Source organism: Sceloporus occidentalis, unplaced genomic scaffold, assembly GCF_023333645.1.
Source record: "Sceloporus occidentalis isolate IW3139 unplaced genomic scaffold, rSceOcc1.0.p SCAF_9, whole genome shotgun sequence".
NCBI classification, from domain to species: Eukaryota; Metazoa; Chordata; class Lepidosauria; order Squamata; family Phrynosomatidae; genus Sceloporus; species Sceloporus occidentalis.
In genome coordinates, this window is record NW_028316989.1 from 40,040,893 (window position 1) to 40,065,495 (window position 24,603).

The following is a 24,603-nucleotide window of genomic DNA, read 5'->3' on the forward strand; positions in this document are numbered from 1 at the left end:
GCCTAGAATCGCATTGGCCTTTTTAGCTGCCGCATCACACTGTTGACTCATGTCGATTAAGAGGATTTCTTCCATTCACGCTTCAAAGTCATTGTGCAGCTATTTATCTTTAATAGGTAAGAAAAAAGACAGATAAAACAATGGAAAAAGTAGGAGAGTTTAAAACTGAAGCCAGGATTTGATGCTGCATGAATGGAGTCAGTGGGACCACATAGTGAAAATCTCATGTAGGAGACATTCAAAGTACAAACTGAAGCTCATTGACATGCTTAACATTTGTCAGGACTGTATCATTTCAGTACCTGGTATAGGACCATCCATTTTCCTTGCATATGGAAATCTAGCATGACAGGGCTTGAACCCTTTCCCTTGAAATGCTATTTTTCTATGTGAAGGCATAAAGTAGAAAGTGGCACAATCCAGGCCATGCTTTACTTCTTCACTTAGAAGTAAGCTTTAGTTGTGAATAGAACTGTAGCCTTAAATAAACTGAGTGTATAAAAATGGGGCTGGCAATACTATGCAAGCAAGTGCAACAGAAGCACAAGTTCTTGGACTTGTTTTATTTTGGGGAGAGGAAAGATTTCAAATTGATTCATAAAGCGAGCTGCTAGCTCTGCGGCTGACCTTGAAAAAGAACCAAAATAAACCCGTTATCAACACAAAGCAATTTGAAATTTCAGGTTGGCTGGCTGCCCCCTTCCTTCCCAGGATGAATGAACTCAGCAGGGAATTTGCAACACAAATCCCAAGCTCTTTATAAGGAGTGGAAGAAAACAGATATTGGTAGTTCAGCTAACATCAGTGAGTGTGGGGTGGACAGAAAATAGAAATGCCTATGTTTCGGGGCGGGTATAAAATTATTTTATTCAAGGACCCTTCTTGCTAATTCTACAGATCCTGGGTTGAGTGACCTGTTTTTTTCTGCCAAAGACCAAGGCAGGACTCAAACATTCTCATGCTGTCACTTTCTGTATTTGCCAGACCAGGCAGTGTATCTCTTTCCTGATCTCCCTTGCTTATAAACTGCCTTCCTTATTTTTACTGCTTGCAAAATGTTATCATAACCTCAAACTATCCTGATTGACAGGGACAATCCCGGTTAATAATCTGTCGTCCCACTTTTTCAGCTGCTTTAAAAAATTGCGTTTCTTTCTGCGCTTCTCACTTTCCCCCTTCATCTTGGGCTTACTTCAAGTATTGCAAAGACTGGGGAGTTTATCAGACAAGGGAAATTGGAAGTATAATCCAATGACAATCCGAACGCAATCATGGGGTTTAACGTTATTGCGTGATAGACTACCACAAACAATTTTGGGCAATGGGAAGTCAGTCCAGACGCAATCATGAGGTTTCACGTTATTGTGGAAAAGGTGATCACATGCAATTTCAGGCAATGGCAAGCTATTTTGGGGCAATGGGAAGTCAGTTCGAACGCAATTCACATATTCACGTAAATTCGCTGAACTAGTGAATTCACGTGAATGCGTTCTGGCCCCACTTTCTTTTCATTCAAAATTAAGAGAAATTCCTCCCATGTAATAAACTCCTAAATTCAATTGGCTCAACAGGAAAGAGGAGAAAAGGAAAAGAGTCTTGCCCTTCCCGGTAGTCTCAAGCAAAAACAAACTACTGCAGCCCCTCCTAGCTTTTATGTACTTCCTCATTCATAGCATCTCCTAATATTGCTTGGCCATGTGTCCCAGTTTTCATCAGCGAAATGTTAAAATTTGGCTAAAATTAGCTGATATGGGTTATCAGGATGGCCACAACTTTACTGCATTGTACAGGAGTCATAAGTCAATCAACGTCAATCTTAAAGGCATAATAAATCAACCATAACACAGTTGTGGATGTGAAAACAAAGCTGGAAGATAAACAAGGAAATATGCAAGAAGCTAAGAAAATTAAGAAGTATAGGTAAGGGTTAAAGGTAGATTTAAGAAACATCTAATAGATACAAGGACTATTAGAAAAAAGCAAAAGGATTTCTTACACTGGGGGCACCCTCTCGGCTACATGCCTCAAACATCCTTTTTGATATCAACTTGATATTGGAAAAGAGGGAGGCGCAGGGAGGTTAGACATTGGGGGAACAGTAACTTGACAGTCTTTCATTCATAAAGTTGCCGTAAGTTCATGAAGTGGACTTGATGACAATTATAGACAATCGTACAGTAAAGCAATAAAAATGGAAAAGGAGAAAAAAGAAACAACAAAAACTAGAAAGAGAAACAAGGAGAAACTGAGTGAGCAATGCCTTAGCATTACTTACTGCTCTTTGAGAGGCTACACAGCTCTTATAGTGGTTGCTTTATGGTATATTTGCTGTTCACCACTCTGGAATTTATTAGCCCATGAGCGGTGCATAAATCTGCCAAATAAATAAATAGATAAATAAATAAATAATGGTTCCTTTCCATCCCAGGGTTCTTTTCATCCAACAACAATATTTATCCAGCCAGCTATGTTCAAATGTAAGTTGACTTTATTACCTTTCCTGAGGTGAGAGGATCAGTTGCTGAGCAACCTTTTTTAAAATAATAATAATTATATACTTATATAAATATATAACTTAGAATCATGCAGAAACAAAGAGGTGTGGGTGACCTATTGGATTACCTCTGACTTGGGAACTTTCTTTCCTGAACTGTCTATTTCTTATAAAGAGAGAAACAAGCAACCAGCTGGGGTGCATCCATGCATGCTATAAAAGGCGACTGATTTGCAGAATAAGACCAGGGAAGATTTGCCCGTCTTGAAGAAAGAAGGAAAACACACACATCCTATACCAACTATGCAGCGTGCTCCTTAGCAGATCTATAAAGTGTGGTTTGCAAATCTAGAATGAAACCAAGAGGTCTGATTTGCAACACAACAACCCTGTGAGCTGCTTAGCAGGAGCAGCTCAATTCCACAGTCTTACTCTACTAGAGTTGCTTGTCTCTTGACCAGGGCTCTTTTATGTTTATATAGGAAAACTACACTTTTGAAGTCAAGAAAATATGGACGAAAATGAAAACACAGAAGCTTTGGAATCTCAATGGCCCTTGGCTAAAGCTGGGGGGCAGGAAACCTTGTGTCTCTCTTTTGTCTGAATTGCACACTAGGAGGGTGAATTGGGCTTAAATTCAGGGGACAGAGAATATATTATTATGCTCTGACTCGGAGAGATCTACACTACGGGAAAAGAGATTCCACCCTGGCTCTAAGAGCTGTTCAACAATGGAGCATGCTCTTTTGGCGTACGTTGCAATTTCCTCCTTTGGAGGTTTTTAAACAGAGGCTGGATGCCCATCTGTAGGGATTGCTTTGATTGTGTATTCCTGCACGGCAGGAGGTTGGATTGAATGGCCCTTGTGGTCTCTTCCAACTCTATGATTCTATGCATGGTTAAGAAAGAGTATATTTATTGCTTGATTTATCTGCTATTCATTAAAGGTAAAACAACGTAAACACAACTTTGCTGTGGGCTAGTGTCTTGTGGTATGCTAGCCAGCTAGTACCTTGCGGTGAGGCTGTTGATTGTTTTTGCTGTGTGCCTTCAAGTTGTCTCTGACTTATGGCAAGGTGAACCTATCATGGGACTTTCTTCGCAAGACTTGTTCAAAGGGAAGTTTGCCTTTGCCTCCTTCGGAGGCTGAGAAAGTGTGACTTGTCCAAGGTCACCCAGTGGATTTCCATGGCCCAACGGGGATTTGAACTCTAGTTTCCAGAGTCATAGTTCAGCACTGAAACTACGATATCACATAGACTCTTGATACTGTTGACACACAACTCTAAATCACATGGTTTTGTTTCTAAAGCAAGAAATCCTAAAAACACAACAGAACTTTTAAGAGGATTCTGTGCTGTCACATTTTAGGCAATATTATATCGGATGAGGCATTATTTTTTGGGGGGATAGGACACCATTGTTTCCCCCTTGCGAATGGCCATCTTATGTCAAACAGAATTGTAATTCCACAGTCAGACCTACTCTGCGACAACAAAGTGATATATTTGCAAACCTTCTTCCTCTGAGGATAATCTCAGTGACTTCAACATTACTTCTGCATACGTGGTTCCAAGACTATCAAGGAATTATCAGTTGGTTCCTTATTATTAAGTTCCTTACTTATATAGTTCCTTACTATTAAGGAACTATCAGTTGCTCTTTGGCCATTACCTTCAATGGCAGATGGATTATTGTGTCTGTTGTTCATTTATGGGCATTTCTCTCTCTCTTTCACTTTCCCTCTCCATTGCAGAATACTTTAGGATTTCCATCTAGCTAGTTGTAAAAGTGGCTATAAGGTTTCCAATGCTAAACAACAAGTAATTTCTGAAGTTTACAGGTGGTTATAAGGTTTTGCAGTGCATTTCTAAATGAGGTGTGAACCACTTCTCTCTGCCTTGTTGGAGAAGGAATGAGCCCTACCTTTTAACATTGCTGCCAGATTCTTTGCTGTATTTGGTTCTGCTTCTGATCTAATCTGATGTGTTATAATGACCTTGTCCTCAGTTCACCTATTAGTACAGTGACCATTTTGACAGCTAGTTTTTAAAAAAGGAAACAAATGGGGGGGAGCCCTTCCCCAAATTGTTTCCTATGAGTGAGAAAACTGACAAATTGCCAATTTGGACAGGTTCACGTGTTTATATTAATCTCATCCTGTTACCCCAGTTAAAACGATTAAGCTTTCAAGAGCTGACCACATGATCTTGATCTTGTTTTGTTTCCCTGTTGTTAAAAAAATGATTTTTAGTGAAATGAAATGCTGGTGGCTTGTAACTGCATAAACCTGGCAGTTATGCAATGAAACCCCCCCCCCCCCCCAAAATCTTAAGTGTGTAAATCAATCCTTCAAATATTTCTGATGGAAATATATTGGAAATTACAATACTGGATGGATAAAGAAAATGTTGATGAACAAGCGGGTTTTAGATCAGGAAGATCTACTTTGGATCATGCCCGAATCTTGCAAAGCTAAAGGTCCCTATTTGCAGCCTTTATTGACCTTAAATCTACTATTGATTCAACCTCCTCAGTAGCTCATTGCTTGTTTTAGCTTATTTACAAGCTACATGAAAATACAGCCCTGAAAATAAGGCGTAATTTGGAATGTCAGCTGTCTGATAAAACCTTTACACATAATGGAGTCAAGCAAGGATGTATATTAGCCCCATTGTTATTTAACTTTTATATTAATTCAATGGTTGCTGCTTTTAGTTGGCTGAGTTTTCACCCTTCCAAGTTAGCAGGTAAGACATCTTTCAGTGCTGCTATATCTAGTGCCTCACCAAACTACAAACCATAGGATGGAACTATCCTACAGAACCATCATGCTAGAATTGTGTATTGTGAAAGAGCTCCAGGTTGTAAATGGACATTGTTAACCGCCCTTCTCTCACCCATTTCCTTCCATCCCATGCAGTGCTAACACTATAGATTTACATAAACAGTGGAGCTTATGAGGAATGTTCACCCAAGTTTACACCAAAGATTTTGGAAAGGAGGGAGTACGGTTCACAGCAAGGTTCAAAGATTTAGTCTCATTCTGTATTGCTAATTCTGCAGGATTCTTGGACGAAAGCAATGCTGGCTAAAACTAGCGCAAGCAGAACTGCATTTTAATAACTCCAGAAGGAAATTTCAGATTGTTTAGATAAGGAGTTTAGTGATTAACCCACTGAAATATCAGGTCTTGAAGAATAACAAACAAGTGGAGTTTTATTTCCACAGGTTGCTGGAAAATGAATTGCTTTGGTTCCAAACTATTGATATTTTGAGAGAGCTTGTAAAGCATACTAGTCTCCTCTCCTCCACTATACCCTCTTCTGCCCATTTCTAAAACTTTAGAACTTAGACTCAAGACGTTGGATTAAGTAGGCTCTTTGTCTGATCCATAACCACTGTTCTATGAGAATCTGTACCTATGACACTTCCCAAGACACTTCCCAAGGGATGCCAGAATTCTATATGACCTGTTGTGTTACATATCTTTACATACGGCTAGGTATGCAGTAGAGGCGTTAAGAGCCCCTTTACTTAATTGCAAAAGCTGTGCCACAGGAGTGCCTGATGTGCATCAGGATCAGTGCAATGCACATCTCATTGTGATCAGTCCCATCGTGCATTGGACAGTTTTCTGCCTTTGCAATGTAGTAACGTAGCATCAGCCATCCACTGGATAAAGATGTTACGGACTGTCCAGTTCTAATTCTTCCAGACGAAAGCTGACTTCGTTGTTGCCTTCAAATCATTCATGGCATCCTAAGATGAACAATTACTGGGTTTCTTGGCAAGATTTGTTCAGAGGGGATTGTCCTTGTTTTTCTTTGTGGCTGAGAGAGTGTGTCTTGCCCAAGGCCACCCAGTGGGTTTCCATAGCCAAGCAGGAATTCGAACCCGAGTCTTCAGAGCTGTAGTCCAACATTCAAACCACTGCACTGTGCTGGCTCTCTACTGACAGAGATGCAAGACCCCAACAGCATTTCAGCCACTGACATTTTTTGTTGTTGGTATTTACATTTTGTTTTGCATTAGTGTCTATATCATTAATGGCTATATTATGAGCTGGAAATTGGACAGGTGCAGCTTTCTCTGCCTGAGAATATCAGCCTGTCTAGTTTGTTATAGGCTCTGCCAGCTAATACTGTAAAATATGTAGTGACTTTGTTGCCACTCCCAGTTTCACCATGGATGAAGCATCAGTAAAAGATCTGTGTTTGCTGAGAAGGTTTTGAGTAAATATCTTATTTTGGACATTGGTTTCTTCTTTGGAACACTTGTGTGTATATTTCACATTTTAGTTTCTCCTCATGTATAATATCTATTGCCAAAAATGGTCATTCTTAGTACTCTTTCTTGAAACACGGCAAGCACATGGATCAGGAAAACTGTACAGTACAGTTAAACCCCAAGAAAATCAAGAAGTTTAGCTTTGCTACAGAAGCATACGTTTGGCTGCGCTAAGAGTATAAATCTTATAGAATAAAAAGCATCTTGATTTGCAAAAATCAAAGTTAAGATCAAGAATGTCTCAGATGTCCAACAAAATGCAACCCCACCCATTTACCACAAATCCTATTACCAAATGCAAATTTTGTACAATTTGTCCTGTTTTGGACAATTTCCTGCCTCCCCTTTTCTTTTCTTGGCGCTGTATAAAAGGAGGAGGAACGAAGAAAGGAGGAACATCATCAAGCTAAGATATACAGATGACACCATAATATGAGCAGAAAACATCACTGACTTGGAACGATTACTAAGGAAGGTCAAGAAGAAAGTGCAAAAGGCAGGCTTACTGCCAAACAAAAATAATGACCCTGGAGAATCTACATAAAATCAACAAGGAAAAGATTTCTTGTACTTTGGATCAAGCATTTATCAAAATGGAGACTGCAGACATGAAATCAGAAGACTAGGGAGCTTATCCCATGGCGTTTTAATTTGGTTTAACTCTATCTGGATTCAATCTTAATTCAGGTAGCATCCTGATCTTTTCAGATGGTTTTTTTGCCACCTAATTAGCTGCCCAAATACATCCCAGGTCCATCCCTGCTTCCAGAGTCTCTCCTCCTGGCTCTTTTCAGATCTGAGAGTTTTCCGGCTGGAGAAAATAGCCAACAGAACACTCCTGGAAGCAGGGATGGACCTGGGTTATATTCGGGTGGCAAATTAGGTGTCAAAAACCATCTGATAATATCAGGATGTTGCCCAAATTAAGGTTTAAACCAGCTAGAAGTAAGCCGAATTCAAACGCCATGGGATAAGCTCCAATGGGAAGTGAAGCTATGAAAGAACTGGATAAGATCCTAAAGCAGTGATGGTGAACCTTTTAAAGGCCAAGTGCCCAAATTGCAACCCCAAACCCACTTATTTATTGCAAAGTGCCATGTCTCTCTGGCTTTCTAGTAACAGACTCTGCCAAACTGTGTGCTGGGGCAACAGCACGTGTGCCCACAGAGAGGGCTCTGAGTGCCACCTCTGGCATGTGTGCCATAGGTTCGCCATCACTGTCCTAAACTTTAAAAGTATATAACTGAGCACTAAAGTTAGAACTGTCCAAGCCATTCTATTCTTTGTCACCCTAAAATCAACTCCTTCGAGATGTGTGCTGGAGAAGAGAGCAGAGGATACCATGGATAACCAAAAAGACAAATAAAAGGGTCCTAGAGCAAATCAAACCTGATTGCTCCTTGGAAGCCAAGATGATCAAATTGATACCGGCTCTAGCTGTTGTTGGCTCACATCCCATCCGTTGCAGCCAAAATGGGGCCAGCAGTTCAACATCTGGAAGGCTGAGACAAGGAGATCTATATAATAAAGTTGGAAGGCATTCATTTGTTTCCGCTATAATATACTATGTACAGCTTGAAATATATAGAAAGTTCAAATGTAGTATCTTGAGCATATAGGATATGTTTGCTCTGCAGAGAACCAGTGTGGTGTAGTTGAGCATTAGACAAAGACAACGGTTCAAATTCCCACCTAACCCTGAAAACCCATCAGGGGGCCTTGGATGTGTCACACTGTCTCAGCCTAAGAAGAAAGAAATGACAAGCATCCTCTTGTGCCAAGAAAATCCTGTGATAGAATCACCATAAGCCAGAGTTAATTTAAAGGCACATAACAACATTTGTTTTGCATTGACTGTCACCTATGCCGTTTCGTTCCTTTCCCGTCTCCTCTCTCTTTGCTGCATTCTTGCATACCTGTACTTTGTCCCCAGAAAGTGCTGACTAAACTCCTTGTTCTTAACGCTGTAGGGGAAAACAACATTTTAAAAACTGTCCTTGGGGACAGTTTATACACTGAACCACAACTCTCACGATTCCCAGACAGCATGCTATTGCAATCACGCAATGACTAGTGGGAGATTTGCCTGTTTATATGCCTTTCACTGCACCCCATGAGATCCATCTCTGAAGTTTCCAGTTATAAGGTTAGAGCAGATTCTTTTCCCTGACATACTAACACTATTTAAAAGCAAGTGTATACCCCACACCCCACACCCCTCTTTTGGGGTAGTTCCATGCAACCATTCCTCTGCTTGAAGTCAGACTGTCCCAGAAGATAATATTATGTGATAATTTGAACTTTCTGTTTGCACATGCATTGGTGTACTTTCTTTTGTAGATCATGTGATTCTTACTCCTGCATCATGTGCTTGACCGCTACACAATTTGCAAGACTTTAGAGCTGTGTTTGCTATGCTATGGGACTTCAGGGATCTTGTAATTGTTTTTTCCTTTTAGAGCAGTCAAGTGGGTTGGTGAAAACCATCACCGAATGGTATTGAAAGACAGTGAATATGTGATGGGAGAAAGGGTGAAAGAGAGGATAAGGAGAGTATGGAGGGCTGCTATGTGGGGATGTTTAGTATATCTTCAGTGGCAACACAATGTGAATCTCAGGAATAGCCATGAGCATAATGTACCTTAGTCATCCTTGCACTGCCATGATAATCAAATATTAATAATTAACTCATTCTCTACTTGTCTCGACAATGTAGCCAAAGTGACACTGTCTCCTTCATACCACAACTATTTCACACTTCATACTAATTGATACCAATTAGTGTCACAGAGCAATATTCCACTTTAATATATTTGTGAAGTGTGGTATATCCCTCCCAGAATGTTTCATTGTCATTAGTTTCCAAATCATTTTCAGAATGTCTTGAAAGGATCTCTGAGCTATGCTCCACTTCAGTCAGGTAGTGTGGCCTAGTGGTTTGAGCATTGGGCTGTGACTCCGGAGACCAGAGTTCCAGAGGAGGGCAACCAAAATGGCGAAAGGGCTAGAAAGAATAAAATAGAAATAAAATAAGAAATAAAGGTTAAGCATCCAAAGAAAAGGAGGGAGGGAAGGAAGAAAGGAGGGAGGGAGGGAAGAAAGGAGGGAGGGAGGGAAGGAAGGAGGGAGGGAAGGAAGGAAGGAGGGAGGGAGGGAAGGAAGAAAGGAGGGAGGGAGGGAAGGAAGGAGGGAGGGAGGGAAGAAAGGAGGGAGGGAGGGAAGGAGGGAGGGAAGGAAGGAAGAATGGACGGAGGGAAGGGAGGAAGGAAGGGAGGGAGGGAGGGAGAGAGGGAAGGAATGCAGGAAGGAAAGGAAGGAAGAATGGAGGGAGGGAAGGGAGGAAGGAAGGAAGGAAGAATGGAGGGAGGGAGGGAATAAATGAAGGAAGGAAGAAGGGAGGGAAGGGAGGAAGGAAGAATGGAAGGAGGGAAGGGAGGAAGGAAGGAAGGAAGAATGGAGGGAGGGAAGAGAGGATGGATGGAAGGAAGGAATGAAGAATGGAGGGAGGGAGGATGATGGAAGGAAGGAAGAATGGAGGGAAGGAAGGAAGGAAGGAAGGAGGGAGGGGGGAGGGAGGGAGGGAGGAAGGAAGAATGGAGGGAGGGAGGGAATGAATGAATGAAGGAAGGAGGGAGGGAAGGGAGGAAGGAAGGAAGAATGGAGGGAGGGAGGATGATGGAAGGAAGGAAGAATGGAGGGAAGGAAGGAAGGAATGAAGGAAGGAGGGAGGGAGGGAGGGAGGGAGGAAGAATGGAGGGAGGGAGGGAATGAATGAATGAAGGAAGGAGGGAGGGAAGGGAGGAAGGAGGGAGGGAGGGGGGAGGGAGGGAAGGAGTAAGGAAGAACAGAGGAAAGGAAGGATGGAGGGAAGAAGGGATGGAGAGAGGAAGGGAGGAGAGAATGAAGGAAAGAAGGAGGGAGGACTTGTCCCATTGTCTGGCAGTGCTTCCCTTGGGGTGAAGGGGACCTGGGCATCTGCAGATCTTGGCATCCCTGGGGTGCGTGTGTCTTCTGGAAGGCATCCCTCTCTCTCTCTCTCTCTCCGTTCGAAGTTGGCGCGTGGGGCTCTTTCTGCCGGGGGCCGGTCGGTGATTGGCTGCTGCGCAGGATTTGCATTGACGTCACCGAAGGCTGTAGGTCAGCGCAGGCGGGGCCTTTGATTGGCTGCGGCGCCTCCTCCTCCTCCTCCTCCTCCGGAGTCCGGGGGAACCCTGCTCTCTCCCTCCCTCTCTCCTCCTCGGGGCCCAGGGAAGAAGGAGCAGCAGCAGCAGCAGCAGAGGCCGGCCAGGGAGGCTCCTCCGCGGCCGCCCCCCCGGCCCTCTCAGCCTCAGCTTGGGGCGCCTCCCTCCTTTTTGGGGGGCTCCCTCTGCCTTTCCTCCTCCTTTTCCCTCCCTCTCGCCTTTTTCATTCACTCACTCCACACAGAGACAGGGACGCCCCTTCCTTCCCCAATTCCTCCATCCCTCCATCCTCCTCATCATTATCATCATCATTAGCTGCTAATAATCTCTCCCTTCATCCCTCCCTCCTCCTCCTCCTCCTCTTACTAATTTCTTCCTCCCTTATTATTATTATTATCATTATTAATTGCTCCCTCCCTCCCTCCCTCCCTATCATCATCATCATCATCATCATCATCATCACTAATTGATGCCAAATGAAAAACCACACTTAAAAAAATAAAGATATGGAGCTGAAGGAAAAAGACCTGGATTTTCCTTGATGATTTAATTCGACTTTGAAGACCTTTTCCTGGGTCTCAAGACACAGAGCCTCCTCCTCCTCCTCCTCCTCTGCTGGGCTTTTAGCTTTTCAGTTTGAAAGCCCTTTTTCTGGGCAGAGATCTCCTTCTTTCCCGGATTTGACTGACTTCATCTTATTTTTAAATTGGATTTTTAAATCTCTTTCCTTAAGGAACAGGAACAGTCCTTTTCCGGATTTAAAAAGGCAATTGGTTTATTTTTTTTTCCTGCTATCTAAGAAGAAGAAGAAAGAGGAGGAGGAGAGGAAGAAGGAGAAGAAGAGGAGGAACAAGAAGAAAAAAGAGAAGGAGGAGAAGAAAAGGAAGAAGAAGGAGAGGAGGAGGAAGAAAAAAGAGGAGGAGAAGAAAAAGAAGGAGAAGGAGAAGAGGAGGAGGAGGAAGAAAAGAAGGCTTGCCTTTCCCCTCTTCCTTCCTCATAGATGCCTTCCTGACCCTCTTCCTCTTCCAAACCCTCCTTTTTAAAGGGGGGATCCTGGGGATCTGGGTGTCTTTGGAGGCTGCCCTTTCTCTGCCCGGGGAAGAAGCTGAAGGGGAGGCCTCTTGCTGGGTCTAACGTGTGAATGCCCACGGCCCAGGTCCAGGTTGAACACTGCAGGGAAGGAAGAGAAGGAAGGGAGGGAGGGAGGGAGAGAAAGGAAGGAAGGAAGGAAGGAAGGAAGGAAGGAAGGAAGGAGGAAGAGGCTCCCAGGAAGGAGGGCCCTCAGTGAGGATGGCCTGGAGGGGGGCTGCTTGGTAGTGTGGGACCTATTTTTTTTTTGGGGGGGAGAAGGAATCTGAGTAGCAGAGGCGGGGGGGGGACAGAATTGAGTCCAGACTTGGGACCAGACCTGGGATCAGAATAGAACTGGGTCCAGACTTTGGGTCAGAATAGAACTGGGATCAGAATAGAATTGGGATCAGCATTGGGACCAGACTTAGGACCAGATCAGAACTGGGATTAGACTTGGGACCAGACCTGGGATCAGAATAGAACTGGGACCGGACTGGGAACCAGAATTGGGATCAGATTGGAATTGGGATCAGAATAGAATTGGGATCAGATTTGGTACCAGACTTGGGAACAGGACTGGGATCAGATTGGAATTGAGATCAGAATTGGGATCAGATCAGAATTGGGACCAGATCAGAACTGGGATCAGAACTGGGACCAGATTTTGGACCAGACTGGATCAGAATAGAATTGGGATCAGAATAGGGACCAGACTTGGGATCAGAACAGACTTGGGATCAGACTTGGGACCAAAACTAGGACCAGATCAGAACTGGGTCAGACTTGAGCCCAGTGCCTTTGCCCTCCTCTCCTTTGCAAACCCGGAGCAGAAATGGCCCAAGCGGAGTGTATGGCTGGGACCTTTCCTTCTTAAGGCTGGGGCTGGAGGGTTGTTGTTGTTGTTGGGATTTTTTTGGGGGGAGGTTGGTTCTCCCCCCCCCCCCCCCTTTCCTCCAGCCTCCTCCAGGTGAAAGCCCTCCTCCTCCTCCTCCTCCTCCTCCTTTACACCAAGGAGGACCCTGTGGTAGTAGCTTGTGTGGAGCCCCATTTGCAAGACTGACTCTTTGGGGAGGGGATGGACAAGCAAAGACATCCATAGGGAGACACACAGCCCTTCTTTTCTATGGGACCCTCCAGGAAGATGTTTTGGGGGGTTGCTGCTGCTGCTGCTGCCCCATTTCTGGATCAGAGCTGACCATGTGGGTGGATCGCAGGATCTCTTGAGGTGGAAAGGATCCCCCAGGTGTGTGCTTCTTTTGGAGGGATCTCCTTTGGGGGCCATGGGTTGTGCCCCCAGCATCCACATCTCGGACAGCCGGGTGCTCTATCGCAGCAACAAGGACGCCGCCGCCGCAGCGGAGGATTCCAACTCCTCGCAGCCCCCGGGATTATGCCTCAAGGCCTCCGCGTCCTCCTCCGCCTCCTCCTCCTCCACCTCCGCCTCCAAAGCCAGGAGGACTCTGCCGGCCAAGAAGGCAGCGGCAGGAGGAGGAGGGCCCCGGGACAAGATGGAGGGAGAGCCTCGCACCAACAGGGCCAAGGTAAGACAGGGGTTCCGTCCACATCGCGCACCTATCCCGGTTTCATCGCGCTTTCACTGCCCCTAGGCTCAAGGCTGCGGGGGGATTCTGGGAAGGGCAGGGAGTTGGGGCCTCCTGGGAGCTGAGCTCCTCAAAAACTGCCTGGTTTCAGGCTCTGTTTTTACCTGGAAGGAGGAACTGGCCTGGGAAATTTTACTCCTCCTATCTATCTATCTATCTATCTATCTATCTATCTATCTATCTATCTATCTTTTATTTAGCTTTCCCCCCATCTTTCTTTCTTTCTTTCTTTCTTTCTTTCTTTCTCTTTTCTTCCAGGTTTATTTATTTATCCACCTTTCCCTCCAGGTTTGTTTGTTTGTTGTTTAGCTTTTCCTCCAGATTTATTTATTTATTATCCCCCCCCCCCCTTCTGTCTGTCTCTCTGTTTATTAATCTTTTCCTCCGGGTTTCTTTGTTTATTTAATTGATTTACTTTCCCCCTTTAGGTTTATTTATTTATTTATTTTATTTTATATTTCCCTCCAGCTTTATTTATTTATTTAATTTACCTTTTGCTCCACATTTATTTACTTATTTGCCTATTCCTCTTGTTTGTTTGTTTATTTACCCCTTCCTTCAGGTTCGTTTGTTTGCTTATCTATCTTTTCCTCCAGATCTATTTGCTTATTTATTTCTCTTTTCCTCCAGGACCATCTATCTATCTATCTATCTATCTATCTATCTATCTATCTATCTATCATCTATTTATTTTATTGTCTATTCACCTTTTCCTCCAGGTTATTCTTTTTGTGGAGTCCCTTCTTTCACCACTTTTCCCTTTGAAGGGGAGGGAAAGAGGGAGAAGTTCTGCCTATGCTCTATCGTTGAGTCAGGTCCAGAAAACACACTGCAGAGATAATCCAGTTTGAGACCGCTTCCATTGCCCTGGCTCAGTGCTAGGGAATCCTGGGAATTGTGGTTTGTTGTGGGACCAGGTCTCTCTGGCAGAGAAGGCTCAATGGACGTTATCAGACCAGGGAAGTTGGAAGTATAATCCAATGGCAATCCAAACGCAATCATGGGGTTTAGCGTTATTGCGTGATAGACTACCACACGCAATTTCGGGCAATGGGAAGTCAGTCCGAATGCAATCCTGGGGGTTCATGTTATTGCGTGAGAGGTGATCACACACAATTTCGGGCAATGGCAAGCTATTTTCAGGCAATGGGAAGTCAGTTCGAACGCAATTCAAATTCACGCAAATTAGCTGAACTAGCAAATTCATATGAATGCGTTCTGGCCCCACTTTCTTTTCATTCGAAATTAAGAGAAATTCCTCCCGTGTGATAAACTCCAATGTCTCACAAAACCCCAGTTCCCAGGATTCCCTAGCACTGAGCCAGGGCAGTGAAAGCGGTCTCAAACTGGATTATTTCTGCAGTGTGTTTTGGACCTTGGATTGCTTTTGGGCCTGTCGACTAGCCATTTGTATAGGAAGGGGTCCTGACCTGTGTCAGCTCCCAGCTGGCAATGCCAGGACAGCTCTGTGATTTTGCCCCAACCAGGCTTTTTGAGATTACTAACTTTTGTCTGTATTTTGGTTTTGTTTGTATAAGCAGCAGTTTACTTTGAAAATCTCATCTGAGTAGAAACTGGGTGGATTAATGCGCCTGTGGCTTGCTGCGTATGGGTTGCCCGCAAAGGGCCCTGGTCCTCTGGGCTGCTGCAAGGGTTTGTGGTTTGTTCTTGTTCAGTTTGAGGATAAAGTTTGCAAATGCGCAAGGACAAAGGGGAGGAAATTTACTAGACATGGCAAGGTGGGAATGCCTCCGAAGCAATTTGTAGAAGGTGAAAAATACACTGGATATGGGAGGGAAAAAAAGCAAATTATATCGCAACGCATGTGCGCTCTCCTTTTGTAAGATGCTCCAGGATGGTGTGTACTTTCTGAACAAATACATGGAGGATGTCATTATCAAATGAGGGAAGGTCTCAACCCCAAAAGCTGCAACCAGTGAAAGTTGACAAAGGAAATCTTACCCAAAAAAAAAGGATTGAAGTATTACGTGGTTGATACTGTTTCCGTTCAGGGCTATACCACACGCTTAGTAAAAAAAGAAAATGAAGCATGGCACCATTTAAAATATTTGGTGAATTTTATTACCCATGGTTGATTTTTGGTTCATTTATATACTTCACCCTGGTTTCAAGGCTGGCAAATACAGGTCCCCTCCACTGCCCCAATTCTATTATGATTAAAGTGGTCTCAAACTGGATTATTTCTGCAGTGTGTTTTGGACCTTAGAATTGTGAGATTGGAAGGGAACCCAGAGATCATCGAGTACAACGCTCAGGCAAGGTTGGAATTCAAACTAACAAGTAAAAAAGGTGGTGAGCACATTCTGAGTCCTGGAAATATAGTACCTGAATTTTTATTTATTTATTTCTGGCCTTTTACTTGTAACAGTAAGTTCATTGGTGTATGTGTAATGTTTTCATTGAGCCTGCGCTGTGTGTGTTAGGTTGGGGAGTGTGCGAGAAGGTTCCCATTACAGTTGGTCCTCCACATTTGTGGCTTTGACTTTTGCAGCTTTGATTATTTGATTTGACATTTGCGACTTTGTGGTTTTGCTTAATATGTTGTCTCTAGAAATCTCAAGGTTCTTCAGGGCAACTATGCCAGACGTTGACCATAGAGTTGTGCTGGAGAACCTAAACGTTCCTAGAGAAAACACTCCTCTAGGCATTTGTAGGTCCTCCGGCATGATTCTGTGGTCAGCCTCTGGCAGACGTTGACCATGGAATTGCACTCGAGGACCTGGAGATTCCTAGAGATTTGTTCCCTTAGATAAAAAGAATATATTTTTTATTTTATTTTATTTTATTTTTTATGATTTTCTTGTGATACATAGATCAATGTACACACACACACACACACACACACACACACACACACACATAGGGGAATGATTATCTGTCCTCCCTCTTTTGCATTTCATTCTTGAAATGCAAGATTCTTGATTCTTGCACAATTCTTGCATCTGGGGCTATTTATCTTTTCTGCTGTAGGCCGGCACACATAGCAACAATCCTACTTTTCCCCACCTTAAGCCTTACTGTGAGAGCCAGTGTGGTGTAGTGGCTCCAGTGTTGGATTATGATTCTGGAGATCAGGGTTCGATTCCCAGATGAGCCATAAAACCCTCTGGGTAACCATGGGCAAGTCACACCCTCTCAGCCTCTTGCCAAGAAAACCCCATGATAGGTTTGCCTTAGGGTCGCCGTAAGTCAGAAACAACTTGAAAGCATGCAACATCAACAACAAAGTCTTACTGCATTTTTACTGCAGTCATGCTGCCCCAACCTGACACTGAACATCTGTGTTCCTGCAGCCTTTCTTCGTGTTTCCAATTACCATGGTGCTAAAAACTTTCCAGCTAGAAAGAGGATGAAGAAAAGGGAGGGCTGAACAGGCAGGACATTACTTTTGTTTTATTTTAAAAGGCGATTCTTCGTCAGAGGCTTTGTTAATTGAGCTATGCTTATATAGCTCAATATAGGCATAGGCATGTCAGCCACATCCATGTTTTGGATAGGGATGCTAACATCCTTATTCAAAACGTAGCCCAAGACTGATGTTGTTGCAAACAGCAAGAGTCTACTTTATTCCCCCCCCCCCCATCTTGTTTATTAAATACAGGATATAAAATAGTTCCGAGGCCTGCTATAAGATCAGTAACACTTTGTGTAATGGCACACAACAACATTTGAAGGGATGTCATATTGAGGAGGGAGCAAGCTTGTTTTCTGCTGCTCGAGAGACTAGGACCTGGAACAATGGATGCAAGCTCCAGGAAAAGAGATTCCACCTCAACATTAGGAACAACATGTTACAGTAAGAGCTGTTCGACAGTGGAACACACTCTCTTGGAGGGTGATGGAGTCTCCTTCTTTGGAGGATTTTAAATAGAGGGTGAATGGCCATCTGTCAGGACTGCTTTGCTTATGAGTTCCTGCATGGCAGGGGATTGGACTGGATGGCCCTCGTGGTTTCTTCCAACTCTATGATTCTGGCTGACCCTATTTAGTTTCCAAGGTTGTGTTGTTGTCGTAGTAGTAGTGTTGTTGTTGTGTGCCTTCAAGTTGTTTCTGATTTATAGCAACCCTAATGGATTTTCTTGGAAAAATTTGTTCAGAGGTGGTTTGTCTTTGCCTTCCTTTGAGGCTGAAAGAGTGTGACTCGCTCAGCATCACCCAGTAGATTTCCATGGCTGAGCTGGGATTCAACCCTGGTCTCCTGAGTAATAGTCCAGTGCTCAAACTACTACCTGACACTGGCTTTCCAAGACTGTATGACCCTGACCCGCCAAATGGTGTCGGATGCAAACCTCAAAACTTCTGGGAGCTCTAGTTGAGTAACATCTGGAGCATGATTCCCACCCTTGGTCTGAATGAGAGTGCAGCCTAAATGAATGGATTCTGCAACCACAGAATCTGTATCTTGGGCATGGGAAGCCTGTAACCCTCTAGACGTTATTGTGGCCTTCTAGTTGTCAACTCTACCTCTCAGCTCCCTAAACTGGAATGGTCAATAGCCTCGGATTATGGGAGATGTAGTCCAACAGCATCTGGAGGGCCAAAGGGTCCCCAGCCCTGGTATTCTAGAACTTGACTCTTTCAACAAGACTAAGCAGGTGTGTGTACTTTTTTCTCCCAAAAACAATATTGCTTTTACTCATGAATTAAACCTGAAAGTGAGGTAGGGGTTGGATTTCTTTCATTTTAAATATTATGGTCCATAAAACAAGTTAATGCTCGGTACGCAATGAAGAGAAATGTTCCATTTATATTGTGGTAATATTTTCCTTTCAGAGAAAGAGAGAAAAAGAGAAATCTATACAAGTGTAGAACAGTTTTATCCCTTATCATTAGCAATATAATAAACAATTAAATGGCACTAAGGTGGAGTGGGGGGAAAGGGAGATATGCAGCAGATATAACCAGTTCAACCTGAGTGTGTTGGTATAAACTGGCCACATTCCATTAAGTTCCCTGGGACAAAGTCCACAGTTCCCAATATTCAGTTGGGATTGTGTGCTGTACATTAAGTGCATCCCTTCCTGCTGTGACCTTTTATGTTATGGGGAATGATTTTGTTTGAAGTGATTTGATGTTACAGTCAGCCCTCCATATTTGCAGCTTTGACTGTTGTGGATTTGATTATTCACAATTTGAGTAATATGTTCTCTCTTGTAATCTCTAGATCCTCCAGCGTGACAACATCTGGTCAACATCTGTCAGAAGACACTCGATGTCCTAGAGTGAACAATTCTCTAGGCATTTGGTAGGTCCTCCAGTGCAATTCTGTGGTCAACTTCTGGCCGATGCTGACTTGCACTGGAGGACCTAGAGATTCCTAGAGAGGTGTTCTCTCCGGTAAAAATCCCAGATGTTTGTTTGTTTATTTCTTTATGGTTTTCCCACTTTCATGGGGATTCTGTGCTCCTAACTCCAGCAAATGTGGAGGGATCACTGTATTCATATGTGTGGACATTAAAGTGGGCTCTTCTTCTAGGTTCACCAGTAAGCTCTGCTCAGTTTGTTGACCTCAGATAGAAAGCGTTTTCAGTGTTGGCTTCCAGAATTTTACTCCATTGTTGTTGCTTTGTTACTCCATTATTATTGCTTTTTAACTTGCGTGACACCTTTGAAGCAGAAATGATATAATTGTATGTATTTCCTCCTTTGTCTTTGTGTTTTCCCTCCACTGCAAATTACTAGAGGACAGCACTAGTCTTTACCTCCACATGTCTAGCACCACCCTCTTCAACCTTTGACTGATCTCTGTTCTCTTGTTCTAACGCAGTTTTATTGACTCTGACCTGAGTTAGTTATCTGTTGCTGTTTCCCTTAAGTCAAGGGTTCGTAGTGGTAAAAGAAATGCTATGCTTTGACCTAACGATTGATACAAAAGATTTACAGCAGTAACAGGTTGCACTGTAGTTGCAGGTAGAAGGTGTGTGTGATAGCTGCCTGCCCAATCTTGATAGCGTCCCACTGTACCAGGGTACAATTTAAACCAGAATGCTGTTGACCGAATGCTGTATTTCCTTTCATCTTTATAGTCGGCACAAATGTGAATAAAATGCCAGGCTTTGGAAAAACGTGTCTGATAAGCAAATCATGCTGATACAGTACTATTCAGTTTTCAATATGCCAGGAACTAGAGTGCTTTGCACATTTTATGCATGTGACTGTCCTACTGGCCTTGGTTGGATTTTGATACATGCAACATACATAAAGGAGTGCAGTTAGGCTTGGTAACTCATAAAATCACCAAGATTTGGCATTAAGACCTGTCCAACAGCGATAGCTGTAAAATAGCAGGAATACATAAATATTATGAAATAGCCATTGAGGCTTATACTGTATTTGTGGTTATATATGTGTTATTAGCTAATCCATCCTTGGTTAGTGTGAATGATGTATGATATATTTGCTATCAGAGCATATGTCTCATGTAGCCTTTTTCTTAAAGCTCTACTGTGCGATAAATTCAAAGATATACTGTAGCTGTGTTAGTCTGTCGAATCGGTATGTAGAGGGATCTTGTAGTACCTTTGAGACTAAAGATAAAAAGTGAGAAAAATGTATTTCTGCATGAAATATAGTTATTTCTAAATGCTATTTCTAGAACATTAACTGTTTTAAGAAGAGCTATTCTTTATTCTTTTCTGTGAAGACTAGTATGGAGCAACATACGAAGGCCTGTTACAGACTGCCAAAATAAAGCTGCTTCGGGTCTCTTTGGAGGTATGCTGTTTAAATGATGCATGCATCCTAAGAATCCAGAAGCTGCACCAAAGCTGCACTCCAATGCTTAGGAATGGAGTGTGGCTTTGGCGCGACCTCCGGACTCTTAGGACCCATGCATCATTTAAATAGCATACCTCCAAAGAGACCCGAAGCAGCTTTATTTTGGCAGTCTGTAACAAGCCTTAGTTATGATCTATTAGTCAACCTTTTTTTTTAATGCACAGGGATGTGCTGCCTTGAAGAATACACTATGGAAAACCTACACTTGGAATTCCATACAAGATAGTGTGATGACCACTATGTTTAACGCATGAACAAAAATTATGGACCACAATAGTTAATTAATTGGAACTGTGGTCCAAAACACGCTGCAGAAATAATCCAGTTTGAGACCACTTTAACTGCCGTGGCTCAGTGCGAGAACAGTTAAAGCAGTTGCAGTCTGGATTATTCCTGCAGTTTGTTTTGGACCCATATCTTCACCTTAGTGTCACCATAAGTCAGAAATGACTTGAAGGCACACAGCTACAACAACAGAAACAAGCTGCACACACCACTGATTGGCTAGTGTGTGTCACATCTGCATTAACCCCTCCTTGTAATTCAAAAATTGCTGTTATGAAATGGGGTTAGTGTTGGGATTACACACAAACAAATAAGGAAGCATATGAATGTTTAATTGCACAATTGACATTTTAGCTATTTTTTTTAAAGGTGGACAGATTTACTTGAACTATGTGGGATGGGTAAGGCTGATAGTTGAAACAGTATGTGAATCTCTGACAACTAAATGTGTAAGTTGTATTCAAAAAGTAGTGAAGAAGGGGATGTAGCTGAATGGAAGGTCATATGCTTTTTATGCACAAGGACCTGGGTTCAAAACTGATTAAAAGATCTGTCAACCAGATGATGGGAAGGAGCCCTTCCTGAAACTCTGTTGATCTGCAGAATCCAGAGTAGACAATACTGGGATAGATAGTATAATGTTCAGTTTTGGTATATGGCAGTCTGTCTGAAGGCATGTCACAATACCAGTTCTGATGGTGTGTTCATATGCAGTCTCAATAAACTTGCTATTTTGTTTGTGGCTTTGTTTAAAACATTGGACATTTTTGCCCCTAGTAGGAACAGAGCTACTAAAGCCTAAATACCTTAAAGGTACCAGATCTGTCTCATCTTGGAAGCTAATCAGGGTTAACCCTGGTTAATACTTGGGTGGGAGACTGCCAACGCATAACAGGGGCTGCAGGCTATAATTCAGAGGACAGAACTGGTAAACCATCACTAAGTGTTCCTTGCTTAAGAAATATCTATGAAAAATTCATTTGGTTCCCGTAAGGCAACAGGTGACTTGAAGGCACATGCGCACACAGAGGCACAGAGCTAATTTCAGCATGAGAGATTAGCTGAACACTAGAATAAGATAGCAAAATGAGCAGTAGAGCTGTTAAGACAAGGATGAGAAGCCAATAGCCATCTAGGCATTATGGATTGCAGTATTTATCAGTCTAGTCAACTGAACCCATGGGGAATGAACATTGGGAGTTACAGTTCAATAATATCTGCAGTGCCATAAGTTGCCCTCCTGTGAGCTAAGGTGATTGATTGGATGATGACTGTATTTGTCCATAAGCTTTCATGGTAAAATAAGTACTTGAAACTGGATTGGAACATCCTGACTACTTTAATAACAGGAATGTATAATTGTTATCTCTGACAGTGGTCCCTGGTCTGAGCAAGTGGGCTCCTCTTCCCCTCACTGTAGGATAAGCCTCCTTCCACCAGATCATGTGGATTGTTGTTGTTGATGATGTTGTGTCCTTCAAATTGTTTCTGACTTATGGTGACCCTCAGGCAAATGTATCCCATGGTTTTCTTGGAAAGATTTGTTCAGAGTGAGTTTATCATTGCCCTCTTCTGAGGCAGTGAGTATGACTTACCCATGATTGGCCCAAAGGGTTTTCGTGGCTGAGCAAGGAAGTGAAGCCTGGTCTTCACAGTCTTCGTCTAATCACTGAACCACTATACAATGGGACATCACCATCTGTGGGCCTGCCATCTACTAATTTGAGCATCCGTGGATGGCAAGCCCTGTTGTTCCCAATGGTGCTGTGCCACTAGTGCGGCTGCGTGCCCATCATGCCACCAATTGAGAGCATGGGACTTTAGATCTCATGTTTTTTTCCTGGATCTCTGTGTGTGTATGTGTGTGTGTGTGGGAGGGGGTGGTCATGAACCGATCCCTCATGGATACAAAGGTCCAACTGTACCCCACTAGTTCTTAATACAGTATACGGTTCTCTCATGTGTTGTATCTGTGATATACCTTTGAGCCTCCCTACAGAAATTCTGTAAGGATGACAATTAGATTTTAGGATAAATTCAAGCTATGATAATTTTTGGATGAGTTTAGCTTGGTGTAGTTATGCAATGTATCTGTAATGTATCTGATTTTTGTATTTATTTAGTTTGATTTCAGCCTATAAGAATAATGTCTTTGGATGGTTTTAGCTTTGTGATGCAATGTAGTATTTTTGAAATGTGTCTGATTTTTGTGTTTTACTTGGTTTCTTTTTTTGTAATGGCTTATGCTACACAACCAAATTTGCTTATTTACTTAGGACTGAAAGAGATGGGTAGTAAGCTCTGGTCTCCTGGTGGCGTGGGGTGTGTGGCGTTCAGGCAGTATATGCCTCCATGCCACCGGGAAGTCTCACGGCTGGCATCACAGCGTTCTGGCAGCGTGGTGCTTACATGTGCCATGCTACAGAAATGCCCAAAAGCTGTGTCGCTCAGCACTTTTTCAAAATTGTGGAGCTTCCGACTTCAAAAATTGGCCGGCTAAGCAAGGCTTCGACCTGAGATGCATCCAGGTGGCAGCATCCCAGATAGATAGGTGGCAATTTAGGTATGATAACATCTGGGAGCATCCCGGATCCTGAATTCAAGCCAGAAGAGGTAAACCGGTTTATTTGTTAACGGGATAAGCCCCGAGCCTAGAAATTTTTTTCCTTGTTCAAATTATTGCAGATACACAAAATAATAAAAAAAAAAACCTAAAAAAATTATTGAATAGAAAACCTATGGCAGTTTGTGTGTTGGTACCTCAGGATTTGTTCCACTGAACTGCCAAAGCTCTTCGTTGAAACTTTGGGACAGAGACTCTCTTTCCGCAGCGCATTCTCAGACATGTTTTCTATTTCCACACAATCTATTCATCCTTTTCTTTATTGTGCATTGCTTTGCTGTCTAGAGTGGTTGCTCTGAACCCTCCTTGCCCTTTCCCTCCCATTTCCAGTGACGTCAATCCTCTTGCACAAAGATTTGGCTTCCCACAAGGAGATGTTCTAAATTTTCTCCATTTGTTACTGTTGCCTCACTCGGAGGGCAAGATGTTTTGCTAGAAGAGGTGGCTGCTTTTTATTGCATTTTTGGTTGACTGTGGCACAGAGGTCTTCCCCCACTTTATTGAAACATGAAGTAAACATTTCTTTACAAGATGGCCAAACGATGGCATATAGCATATTTTGCCAGAGCATTTGCAAGTGAGATTGAGACTGCAATTCTCCAAGTAAGGGCTGCACAGTATGTGGGAGCTTTTCAGGCTCAAAACATACCCACCAGGCAGGTTGGCCCTTAAGCTAGTTCCATATCAGTTGAAATGTCATGACTGTATCCTAAGGAATTATGGGATTTGTAGTTGGATGATACACCTAGAAAGTACAAAGTATACAGCAACTCCCTTGCTTGTTAACTTCTTTCATACAAGCAAATGAAACCAAGCAACTATAGTTAACTACTTCAAAGCAAACCAAGATCTTATACCAAGCTCTGAATACCATCATATTGAGACCATGGTCTAAGATTTTGGTTTGTTTTTAAGTAGTTAACAATAGTTACTTAGTTTTATTTGCTTGTATGAAGGAAGTAACAAACAAGGGAGTTGCTTGTGAGGCCAGAAAGTCCACTCATATCTTGAATTATTATTAATCTGACATATAACTGTCTGTATTCACCCAGTGTGTGGTTAAGCATCGGAGGATTGAACGCTTGTAACCCTCCTCTGTTTGGAGGATCAGTGATGTTATGTGGCCGAATTCTTTTCTGTTACTATATTTTCCTGTGGCTAGTATTCTGTTTTTAGAAATCCATGGTTTCCATATCATTCAGTAAGTCCACTCTTAATGCCCAAGTGTATTATTTGGCAAACCAGGAAAGCAAATGAAAT

The 24,603-nt window shown here is 42.9% G+C and overlaps 1 protein-coding gene across 2 annotated transcripts in view; it reads left to right on the forward strand.

Annotated features, from left to right (window-relative positions):
• The first annotated feature begins 12,981 nt into the window (after positions 1–12,981).
• The window catches only part of PDE8A (phosphodiesterase 8A), a 119,085-nt gene continuing 107,463 nt past the window's right edge, over positions 12,982–24,603 (forward strand). Inside the window, exon 1 of one of the 2 annotated variants that reach the window (XM_089539009.1) lies at positions 12,982–13,577. In XM_089539009.1, coding sequence (XP_089395135.1) covers positions 13,317–13,577 — 261 coding nt within the window. In that variant the 5' untranslated portion in view covers positions 12,982–13,316. The remainder of the gene's footprint in view (positions 13,578–24,603) is intronic. The other variant, XM_089539010.1, reaches the window with a different exon arrangement.